Below are 12,855 nucleotides of genomic sequence, written 5' to 3'. Positions count from 1 at the left end.
TAAAATTTTCATTTGTAATAGTCTTTAATCATTTGATCAGATGCTAAGTAATTGAAAACAAAAATATACTTTTAAAGAGTATATATTGCTTAAATTTGTTGGGTATAAAGACGAATGTAATTTGTTATAGTTTACATTTAGCAACAGGTTTTAATTCTTCCCACCAACTAGGCCGACTCATACTTTGCGGAGAACTGAATATAGCTGTTTGTAAACGTTTATATACCTGAAACAGTTGGTAAAATGTATGTTCTGTTTGTTCTTGTAATAATATATTTTTACCTCTCCATCAGACGAGCCCAAAACAGAATTCAAAATAAAATCAGGTGGTGCAATCACGTCAATTAAAGCTATCGCATCATTTTTAATATTCGAACATAACATCAGAATTGCTTCTTCTCTCAATGTAGCCAACTGAGGGGTTGTCGCGAAACAGCCTTCGTATAATGTTGAAATGTGTCCTTCCAAAGAACAAAGTCCGAAAAGTGCGAATAGTTTAAGTAAAACATCTCTGATAGGTTTTTCTGGAGCCTCGTTTATTTTTTGTAGCATTATTTGTAACATTAGATGCTAAAATATAAAAATGTATAGTTGTTCATATTGTAAAGATATCAGTGATACTTACTTGGATGAAAGCAGTTGATAAATTCTTGGCTTTAAATACTTGAATCGAAGACTTGGCCCAGAAATGGGACTGACTGGTTAATTTGTCTTGTAAACTAGTATAGGTTTTTTTCAATAAATAGCAAACTAACCATTGATAAATATCGATAATAGCTAAAAATTACTTTATAATTAGAAACTTAAATAACTTGAAATTATTTATAATTTACCCTTTGGTGAACAAATTTCTTCAATGTTGTGTATATTAAATTTAGAATGTTCTAATATATTTAATGCCTCCGTTAAGAAATTGATAGATTCTAGGGGAGACGAAATTTCTTGTTTGTTTAAAATTAAAGGCCATAGTTTTAGAAGCCAATTACTGTTTTGTTGTATTAAAACATAGTTTTCTCCTTCATACGTTAAATTGGCATCGTGGTCATCCCTAATACTTCCAATTCCGGCAGCTATAAAATAAGGGGGTTGTAAAAAATAATATAGTAATTAATTTGTTCTTTATATTTCTAAAATGGGATTATTTTTGATTTTCAATCATTCTTGTTATTGTAAAAATACGGAGTTCTGATAGATTCAAAGATCAATAGAGAGTAGAAAGAGGTATTGATTTCATAATTATTATAAAAACAAATTCATTTTTCAGTCAATACATGTCATCAACACCGTCCAATATATTGCCAAATTCAGTTTATAAAAACCTAAAATCCCTTATAAACTCGGAACATTTTCTTTCCCATTTTATTAATTAGCATTACTGTAGTTAAAACAGAATGAAGCCCGATATGCTCGAACATGTAACCAAATCGGTTTATAAAATTCGATTTGTGTTGATAATAAAATAACTCTAACCAATAAATTATTGCAGGTGTTTAATTAACTGTAGTTTAAATCCTTCAATAAATGTGCATTAGACGTACTATAAAGTTAAAATAAATGATATTTTATAACATTATTATTGATTTATTATTTTATTTACATCAGTAGTTTGTTGTCAGAATCAGAATAAAGGAAAACTTAAATTTGGTTCGTTCTATTATAAATTTTGATGACGTGCATTGAAAAATCTGTTCTGAATTTAAAACCAATTTTACATATTTAATTGTAATTGTAAAGATTGAATTGTTTAATAAAATTGCAGTCAAATTTGTGCTTTTTCGTTTCATTTTCCAATTTTATTTCTAGTTAAAACGACATAGAATAGAATAGATAGGATTTATGACTTAGTCAGCCTATAAAATTCGATTTGTATTGGTACTCGTGAACCATATTGCAAAAGGTCTACAAAATTCCTTAAAACATTATTGATTATACTTAGAGGTACTAAACTGATAAACGTTGTAAACGATAGAATTTTGGTTTACTTGATGCGACAATATTGCGATGAGCTAACATCATATATTTTGATGGAGTGTTTTATTGGATGGGTTATATATGTCATTTTGATCTATGATCTTTTGCCAGCTTGCTGGTATCTGCTTTTGTAAAGCAAATACATAAAATATCGCAGAGTAATTTTTCGAAATCAGTCATCATGACAATGCGGTGGTTGCTTGAGCTTTTAACAAATGTCAATAATTATGGTATCACTTTCGTACCTTTCAAGTAACCATGGCCACCGCATGTCTCCCTGCATTCTTGAATAGCATACTTGGTGATCCATCCAGCCACTGCTTTCGAAGCTGACGAAATAGCATGTATCTCCATGCCTAAAGCGGCCTGTTCATCTTTGTTACTACCCAAGGCAGTTTCAATGTTGAATTTGTATAAAGCTTCAACCAACCACGTGGAAAATACTCTGAGAACGTAAGTGGTAGCCAGATGAGGGAACAATCTATATTGCTAAAAATGGAGCTATAATTGTACTTTTTTTTAATCGATACAAAATAGGGATCGCAATCTGTAATTCCGGTAATAATTTCACAAAACCGAGATAAAATTCTAATTCCATGACCAAACAAAATAAAAACCATCAAAGGCACATTTGTGAAGTGGCTTTGATTTTTATGAAGCTTGGGTCTGTTTTTTTTTAATTAATTACATCTAACATTATTATTACTGCTCTATTACATTTGCATTAATACAAAAGCAAGACGAGTACGGGATTAATACATCGGTATGTATGTCTCAAATTAAAATAAAACTAAACTATTTAACCTAAAGTTAAACAGTAACATATATATACTATACAAGTGCGTGTGGTTTGGGTCTCTTCAATCTTTTGATTTCCTGCTATTGTCTAGTCCAGTCCAGTGTCCAGCTGTATTGCTTCCATTTAGTAACCGTATTTCATGTTTTAAGGCGAAATCTTGGATAACTTTGTAAATCCATTAGATTTCGAGGTCATCATGTGGCTCTTCGTTACGTAGTGCTGCTTGCTTGCTGTTTTAGTGCAACCCTATAAGTTCAAATTGGCCTTATGACTGACTGATATCTTCGATTTTAAGTTAAGTTGAGAGTATCTTCCAACTAACCAGTACAGTTTCTTGATTTTGAGTCTGATCTGTTCTGCTTTTGTCTAACATGATTTTTCCAATTTAACCTACTGTCGACATAGATGCCGAGGTATTTAGCTTCTGTTTGAGAAATCGTGCACCCGTCATGTAACATAACAGATCAATTGAAAAGTCCCCGACCTACCATAGTAAAACACATTTTTTGGCAAAATTAGTTTTTTTTATTCAACATAATTCCCTTTAAGGGTGATACACTGATTATAGCGACCCTACAACTTTTTGATACCATTTTTGTAGTACGATTTGCCCTTTGCTTCAAAATAGGCCTCAGTTTCGGCGATCATTCTTTGTTCGACGAAAATTTCTTCCCAGCGAGCATTCTTTTGAGATATAAGAACCGGAAATAACAGCTAGGGGCCAGATCTGAAGAATACGGTGGATGGATGGATTTTTTCCATCGTTTTCACTGACTTCTGACATTGTCTTGGTGAAGCACCACTTTCTTTTTTTTCAAATACGGCCGTTTTTTGGCGATTTCGTCCTTCAAACGTTCCAATAATGCTATGTAATAGTTGCTGTTGATGGCCCTTCCTTTTCAAGGTAGTCAATGAAAACTATTCCATGCGCATCCCAAAATACAGGCGCCATAACCTTGTCAGCCGATTGTTGCGTTTTCCCATGCTTTGGAGCGGGTTCATCGTGTGCTTTCACTCGGATGACTGTTGATTGGACTTCGGAGTGAAATGATGCTGCCATATTTCATCTATTGTCACATATCGACGCAAAAACTCGGGTTTATTACGATTGATCATCTTCAAACATTACTCCAAATCATCAACTCGTCGTTGTTTTTGGTCAAAAGTCAGCTGGCGTGGCACCCACTTTGCACAGAGCTTTCTCATACCCACATATTCGTGAATGATATGATGTACACGTTTAGTTGATATCTTTAGAGTGTCTGCTATTTCATTCAATTTCAATTTACGGTCATTCAAAATCATTTTGTCGATTTGTTAAATGTTTTCATTGGTAACAACCTCTTTTGGGCGTCCACTGTGTTCATCGTTTTCGCTGCTCATTTCTCCACGTCTAAACTTAGTATACCAATCCTTGATGGTTGATTTTCCTGGGGCAGTGTCCGGAAACTCGGCATCAAGCCAAGTTGCTTTGCTGTTGCGTTGCTTCAACTGTAATTTTTCCCTTCAAAAAGTAATATTTTATCGACACCGAAATTCCTTTTGATCCATTTTTTTACAATAACAAAAGTTGCTTCACTCAAAACGCTATAATTCGCAAACTAATGATCAGACAGCTATCAAATTTAATCATGCATCTTTTGAGAGTTAGGGCTAACTAAAAAACATGGATTTAATTCTAGTAGTGCCATCTCTCGCCGCAATGCAAGATTAATATGGACGGCTTTGGAGCTACTACGCTTTAAGGTTAACAGTCCTGAGATTTTGTTTCTATTTGATGGCCATTTGTTGGAGTACCGGTAGGTTTATGTTATCTGTCTTTACCTGATTATCTGCCTGATTCGTAATCAGCCACTAGCCACTGGAGGTCAGATCTCAATTATACGCTGGATGGCAAGACGATTCGTTTGATTTCATCTTCATCATCGCTATTTCTTCATTTAGTCCTTCTCACACAACTTCATTTTGTGATAGATAAAAATTTTTTACGTTTTCTAGTACAATAGACGACAACTCGGACCTCTTATTTATTGTGCGATGGATCAGACCATATAGCACTTATAATATAAGCTATTGTTTAATTTGAACAGTATTTCCTCCATTACAAAGTAATTAAGCAACATACAGAATTATTTTTAATTCATTGTTTTAAAAATCATTTCTCATCATTTTTTTTAATTGAAGTAGTTTAGTTTTATTTTATTTCGGGAAATACGTACTAATGTATTAATCCCCTACACGCCTTGCTTGTATATTAATAAACGTAAAACAGAACAGTAGTAATAAATTAATTTGTAAATTAAGATTGTAATAAGCATATCGAATGTAAGATTTTATAGTAATAAGTAATTAAGTTAAAAGTAATTAGTTTTACAAAATTATCGATAACAGAGCCCATTCCTAATACGTAGACAAACAAGAAGAATAACCAATAGAGGGCGTTGTAGTTGGTCTCGAACAGCTGGCAGAAAAGTAAACAAAGTTTCTCTGTTGTTTGAAGGCCACATACGGGTGTTAATAGTGTTGGGAACTATCGACTATTTATTAGTTGACTACTTTTTACTATCGACTATTTTCAGTCTCTATTTTCGGTCCGACTAATTTTGTTACTATTTACTATCAACTGTTTCAGTCGTGTACTTTTAGTTACTATTTTTGTTGCTACTAGTTTCATTCGACTGATTTTTAACGTTCTGGCTCTGCCGTCCTAGCCGCGGCGTTGACAAAAATGTGCCCAATTTATGCTCACATAGATTTATAATTAATATATATAGTTTATGATTTTTTTTTGGTAGTTTGGTTGTAAATTACAATATATTGTATATTAATATAGATCAGCATGCCAGCTTGGTGGCGCAGTGGTAAAGACCACACGACGGCCCTCCTACTGTTGCGATAGCCGGCGGTTCGAATCCCGCTAGGACATGGTTGTAAATTTATGTATATATCGATCTATTGGTCTTTTTCAAGATTGTTAATGTAATAGGATAAAAAGATTAAAATTGTGAATGATAAATGGTAAAATAATTTTGACTGTTTTTATGGAAATAATAGGTAATATTTCGATTACTTTCTCGATTTTTGTTTAAAAAAATTTCGGTTCAATAATAAATAAAGCATTTACTTTATTTTAAAAAAGCCCTAGTACTTATTATGCGATCATTTTTAATTATGTCAGGAATTAGTTTTTTTTTCTATGATTATGTATATGTTTAATCATTATTTAGTATTCATGGGTATTGTACATGTTTAGTTTTTAGGTTTTGGTTAAGTTCTATTGTATTGTCTATATTTGTTATAGTATATTATTTAAAAATAGCAATTAACATATTAAAATATGATTTTTACAGATTCCTTTTACATTCCTTTTTACAGATCCAGACAACATTCAGATATAAAAATAATTCTACTTTCTTTAAAATGAAATTATTAAAATGCATGTTAAAAGTATTCAGTAATTATTTTCTCTCTCTCACAATTTATACCGGAAAGGGTTCGGACATTATCTTCGTCTAACATCACGAATTTAACAAAACTGCCGAACCGTGCATTTTACTGAAAATAGTAATTACTATTTTACTGACTGTTTTCAGTCGATAGTTCCCAACGCTAGTTGTTACTAATTCCGTCGTCTCGAATTAAAAGTAATTCGTAACATCAACTAACCACTAAACTATCGTAAAAAGCTAATGTTTCATTATTAACTTCGATTAGTTCGATATTGCGACCCCCATTGCAAACTTACATGAGTTTGGTACTCTAATAGAGAGACTTCATTGTCTTCGGTAGGACCAAATTGTCGACGAATCGCGGCATATCTCAAAGCTATTGTAAGTGCTTTGGTGCAGTATGCTTCGCACATTGCGGTGATCATGACCCGTCCACCAGAAAGGGTACCTAAAGCTGCTCCATGTCTCTTATTCTTGTCCTTAAATGGTGTAACATATTGTCCATCGTCGGTAATGTCGCCCAATTTGTTCAGCAAATTTTCACGCGGTATTTCATAGTTATTTAGTATTAAAAAACTGAAAACAAGGAGTTTGAAATATGCCAAGTTATTCAATAAATTTTATCGTTTGAAAAAAAAACAGTTCAAAGATATTGTCGATATATAGTTTTTCTAACAAAACAGCTAATGCACGTCATAGACATAGATCTGGTTCAACTTGAAGCAGATCTTTCGTTTTCATTTTACTAGTTAAGCCTCTTAGTTAAAAAGAGACAAAGTACGATCTGATACGTTGGAATATGTGTGCAAATATCCGAAGAATAGATGAAGTTTATCAGAAGTTAATAAGACCTAAATCAGACGAATAATATCCATCGTAATATTATAAGTAGAAACTAAATACTTCATTTTTATAGTTCTCCGAGTTTGGAGGATTTTCACGTAGAATTCTGACAGGAAGCGTACTTTTTGTTTGGATTAAAGATCTTGGTGGTAGACCTAAGTTTCATCCACAGTAATTCCCAAAATCTTTTTGGCAAATCCTAAAATCTATATCATGAAAATGATATCTATTGATGAACGTGTTGTTAAATTTTATGGTTTTGACTTTTCTCTTCATGAACTAACACTTTTTCTTTAAATAATATTGAGTTACTCAGTGTATACAGTTGCTAAGCATATAACATATAAAATGGTATTTTCGACATTGCTTTTGTTGTTTGGCTTGAAGAAATCTGCTATCGAAACTCATCAAACTCTTTTAGAATTTTATGGTGATATTACTCCGACATACTCCAATCATATGGAGTGGAATCATATCATTGGTCTCATCGATTTAAAAGTGGTGATTTTGACGTTAATGACAAAGAACGACTTGGGGAAAAAGGGGAGACGAATGGTAAACTCACCCAGCATATTCACTAGACATAGTGCCTTCTGATTATCACTTGTTCAGATCAATGCAGCATGACTTGTCTCATTCAAAGCTCCTAAATGCCGAAGAAGAGGGAATATGGACTGATGCTTGGATTGCTGCCAAGCCACTATCGTTTTTTAATATATATAACAGGTCAATTGAAAAGTCCCCGGCCTACCATAGTAAAACACATTTTTTTGGCAAAATTAGTTTTTTTATTCAATATAATTCCCTTCAAGGGTGATACACTGATTATAGCGACCCTCCAACTTTTCGATATCATTTTTGTAGTACGATTTGTCCTTTGCTTCAAAATAGGCCTCAATTTCGGCGATCACCTCTTCATTCGACGAAAATTTCTTCCCACCGAGCATTCTTTTGAGATCTGAGAATAGGAAATAGTCGCTGGCGGCCAGATCTGGAGAATACGGTGGATGAGGAAGCAATTCGAACCCCAGTTCATAGATTTTTGCCATCGTTTTCACTGACTTATGACACGGTGCATTGTCTTGGTGAAGCAGCACTTTCTTTTTCCTTAAATGCGCTCGATTTTCAACGATTTCGTTCTTCAAATTACGCTAAGTAATAGTAGCTACTGATTGTCCTTCCTTTTTCAAGGTAGCCAATGAAAATTATTCCATGCGTATGCCAAAATACAGACGCCATAACCTTGCCAGCCGACTGTTGCGTTTTCCCACTCTTTGGAGCGGGTTCATCGTATGCAATCCATTCGGATGACTGTCGATTGGACTTCGGAGTGAAATGATGTAGCTATGTTTCATCCATTGTCACATATCGACGCAAAAACTCGGGTTTATTACGCTTGATCATCTTCAAACAGTGCTGTGAATCATCGTCGAATCATCAACTCGTCGCTATTCGTTTCTATTATTTTCGTTGGTAACGACCACTGTGTTCATTGTATTCGGTGTTCATTTTACCACGTCTAAACTTGGCACATCAATCGTTGATGGTTGATTTTCCTGAGGCAGTGTCCGTAAACTCGGAATCAAGCCAAGTTTTTGCTTCAACTGATTTTTTCCCTTCAAAAAGCAATATTTCATCAACACGCGAAATTCCTTTTTATCCATTTTTTTCACATTAACAAAAGTTACTTCACTCAAAATGCTATAATTCACAAACTAACGATCCGATTTAATTAGAATATACGCAAACACTTAATACTTTCATTGGTAATGGTTTCGAATGATTTTATACTTTCACAAACCCAAGACTTCCACCAAAATATGACAATGCTTAAAGAGGTGAAAATAATATAGTAAAATAATATCCTCCTGTTGAAAATTCAAACGATAGTTAGATCAAAGTTAACATATAAAAAGCACATAGATTCAGAGACCGTCCGTAAAACATATTCCTTAATACGCAGAAGAAAGATTAGCTGCAAATTACACGCTCAAGAGGAAATACAACCCAACATTAATTGTAAGAAACTTCCTGGAGATAACCAAACCAAACCAAACATGACGATATATATAAATTTTTAAAAAAAATTACCGAATATAAAATTTATTGAATCATTTATTATTCGTAACGTAAATACATACCCATTATCGATGCCATTCAAACCTATTTTGACACCCATATCTCCAACTGTTATACCCGGATACGCCAATAAGGTATCTGGATCTCTTACAGGTACAATAAAACAATGTAGGCCTTGATTTACATCGTTTACTATCAGGTGGGCGTAGACCAGCGCGTGTGTTGCGGTTTGTCCCAATCCACCTGCCCAACATTTAGCGGCTTGAAAGTCTTTGGAATTCAAAATAAACACCTGTCTCTCTTTATTATACGTCGCTGTCGTTTGCATGCCCTTCGCATTACTGCCGTGCCCTATTTCGGTTAAACAATAACAACCCGAAATCTGTAAAATTATTTATTAATCAGTAAATTACATATTAAACCCGGGAAGAGTAATTCATGTTTTTAATGCTTGTTAATTATGTTATACGTCCTAGTTCAAAAAAAGAAGGGGCTATCACTTATATATAAATGTCTCATCAAAAACGCCATTCTGAAATATTACATACATCTGTCAACAACATAACCTTTAAATACAAGCGATTTTGAAAGAAAAAAATTTAATCATTCCAATAAAACAGCCAATGCACGTCATCAACACCGTCGAATGTATTGCCAAATTCAGAAAACGAAAAATCCCTTTCAAACTCGGCGTATTTTTTTGTCTCATTTTACTAATTAGCATTACTCTAGTTAAAAATAATATAATTAATTTTTATATATAATTATATATAAAAAAACAGCCGTAATTTCCTGAAACAAATATTGCTTAAAAATAACTACTTTAAAGAAACATGTAACCGCTTGATGTCATGACCAGACCAGATTTTTTATTTACCAAGTTTTTGCCGAACGGCATCGTTATCAGTAGATTAGACTTACAAATTAATGATATGACAACATAGTAAAAAGCTTATATAAAATAAACCACGTAGAATCAATCACCAAATACTCCAATTATATTATTATAATTTTCCGAACCTAAATGTTATTCTTATCGTAATCAATCCATTTTTATCACATGTAACAATTCGATCATTACAAATTTCAACTTAATTTGGTGTTTACTGATTACGTTAATTGATATGTCTCCCATTTATCTGTTTTTTTTGGAAATTACAGAAAATAAGCTACGAAAAAATTGGCAACAAGTAAGAATAAAACAAGAGAAAAATTAATTTATTACAAGCTAGTTTGAAATGTTGCCGTTGACGTCCATGTTTAAGACTACAATATAATATATTAAGATTAAAAAAATTGATCGAAATTAAATTAAAACAATTAAAAAGTAATGTTTCGAAGAATAAATAAATGATTAGTGCTTTAGTTAAGCACTAAAACGAATTAATGTTTATTTTGTCGCCAATTTATTCAAATCGAGCAAACCTCTCTGATCCTCTTTAATTATTCAGGTGCATGACCTGAATTCTTGATATTTTTGTCGAAGTTCTACAGTGATGGTTTTATATAAATTTTTATGAATACATTATATTTTCCCTAGCCCATCATATAATTATAGCCTACCCTATAAAACAGCAATTTTCATCAAAATTTATGACGTTAACACGTTGCAATATTGTCACATTCATTTATAATTTAATCTATTTATTATCACTAACGTTTAAAAGAATTTTATACACATTTGACAACAGCGCAGACCTGTGTCAACGTAAATCGAATATTATAGACTAATTCAGTTACATGTTCCGGCACATTAGATCGCATTCTGTCTTTTTTTAACTAGGACAAAATGAGAAGGAAAAATTCGCTTCAAGTTTAAAACGAATTTTACATATTTACAAACTGCATGTGGCGGTATATTCAGCCATCTGTGACGCGCATTGGCTGTTTTATTAGAAGAACTATCAAAAATGTACATAGTGACACTAATGACATTAATGACACGACCAAAACTTGAATCGAAAGTAATAATTTATTTCGCAAGAACAAAATTCAATAACGTGCATTACTTTTTCATGCGCTAATAATATACATTATTACTAGTTACCTTGCCATTTTCAATATCGGTTATGAACTTAACATGACGGCCAGTGCCCAGTGAATAAATCGCATTTACGAACAACGTGTTTGAAACTGTGAATTTAATAGCTGCCGATGGAATAAACTGTGTCCTAATTCGATTTGCTGTAGTGGGAAATTTAAAATTTTGTATAGTGTATTCCAGAGAAAGTAATTTTATGTTGCGAAGTAAATTGCTCTGACGGGCCGCAACTATCCTTTCTTCCTCGAACGTACGTTGTACCGTAACGTTATTTCCCCTAAATTCCGAATATTGTTGTAGTTCCTCGTATAAATCATTCTGAAAAGGAAAATTACACGGAGAAAACTTACCGCGAGCAAACCGGTCTTGTAATTACTTACCTCGTATTTAATTACTTCTTCGCTTTCTAGAAACAACTTTAATTTCTTCCAATCGAATGTAGATTTCTTTCTATATACATCTAAAGGGCCACTTTTGAAGTTTTTTATTAAATCCACCATGTTTACTTTTCAATATCGTCTATTTGAATTGTATAGAATACCTTAAACTTTGGCCTCAAATGTTTCAATCGTGTGAGCGACGAACTACAAACTGATTAGAGTGTGTACGATGGTATTGTTTACTTTGAAGCTACGAAATACAGTGTACGACATAAGTATGTTTTTCAACATTGACGTTTATTTTAACGATCTTTTTAATACCTAAATTGTATCTTTGTAGTACAAGCCTTCATATAATGAATATTTATAGTTGCGAAAAACCAGTGATTACAATTAGCTTGGCAACAATGCATACTTCGGATTTATTTTAATGTTGGGAAATATCGAATGTTTTCATTTGTTACTTGTTGACATTTCCGCCTTGTTCCACCTTTGACCTTGTAATGGATAAATGCCTGTCAAGGTTTCGGTTACATTTATTTATTAATATTAATATTTTAGATTTTGTTTATATTATGATTATTAATAATGTATTGCATTAATAATAGTAGCTACTACCACTTTGTCAACTTTTAATAAGCATTTATGATTGTACTTTAAGTCAGTTAGACAGTAAAATTGTATTTTTCTATTATTGGTTAAAACTATTCAAGATAAGTATAAGTGACATTTTATTAAAAATTAGTAAATATTATGGGAGATTTTTAGTTAGAAAGAAGAAAAGCTGTTATTATTTATAATTAAAACTTTATTATATAATCATGTATTTCCTGAATATTAAATACAGTAAAAAATCATATTAAATACAGTAAAAAATCATTTTTCTTCAGTCAAAATGAAGTCAAATGATTCGATAGTCTTCAGTCGATTGTATCGACCATTACTTATGTGTATTTGCTTTTATTTTGTTTCTCAAGAGAGATTATTTTAAATAATGGAATATATGTATGGAATATATGTATTCATATTCATACTGTTTTTAATCAGACGTGATATATTTTAGTAATGACCAGCGATATACAAGAGCGTAAGATTTATTTCATAAGCTAAATACTACTTAATATAATAAAATTATTTTATTAAAAATATTTGTTTTATTGTCTGAATGCATAAAATATTTCTCACTATTTAATTTGGACTTTTTTGGATATCGATGTTTTGTAATTTTAACTATTTATTTATTGAACTAAGTTTTTATACTTTCTATAAGTTATTTTATTGAAAACAACTTTT

General features: G+C 32.2%; 1 protein-coding gene across 2 annotated transcripts; it reads right to left on the bottom strand.

Moving 5' to 3' along the window:
• Nucleotides 1-66: 66 nt before the first annotated feature.
• Nucleotides 67-11,983, bottom strand: LOC143190891 (peroxisomal acyl-coenzyme A oxidase 3). Of its 2 annotated transcripts, none has more exons than XM_076395466.1 (10): nt 11,884-11,983; nt 11,563-11,812; nt 11,189-11,500; nt 9,204-9,523; nt 6,516-6,795; nt 2,217-2,460; nt 834-1,070; nt 626-777; nt 283-570; nt 67-226 (listed from the first exon to the last, which is right to left on the bottom strand). In XM_076395466.1, the coding sequence occupies exons 2-10, from the start codon at nt 11,680-11,682 to the stop codon at nt 125-127; spliced, it is 2,055 nt and encodes a 684-aa protein (XP_076251581.1). In that variant the 5' UTR covers nt 11,683-11,812; nt 11,884-11,983; the 3' UTR covers nt 67-124. The 2 variants fall into 2 exon arrangements, with proteins under 2 accessions (XP_076251581.1, XP_076251582.1); XM_076395467.1 differs by having other exon boundaries at nt 11,563-11,773; nt 11,884-11,915.
• Between the last annotated feature and the right edge of the window lie 872 nt (nt 11,984-12,855).

Source organism: Rhynchophorus ferrugineus, unplaced genomic scaffold (genome assembly GCF_030347505.1).
Source record: "Rhynchophorus ferrugineus isolate W39M unplaced genomic scaffold, kcgeb_rfMv2 rfM2, whole genome shotgun sequence".
Taxonomy (NCBI): Eukaryota; Metazoa; Arthropoda; class Insecta; order Coleoptera; family Curculionidae; genus Rhynchophorus; species Rhynchophorus ferrugineus.
Note: the sequence above shows the minus strand (reverse complement) of the source record. Positions and strands in the feature narration are given on the sequence as shown.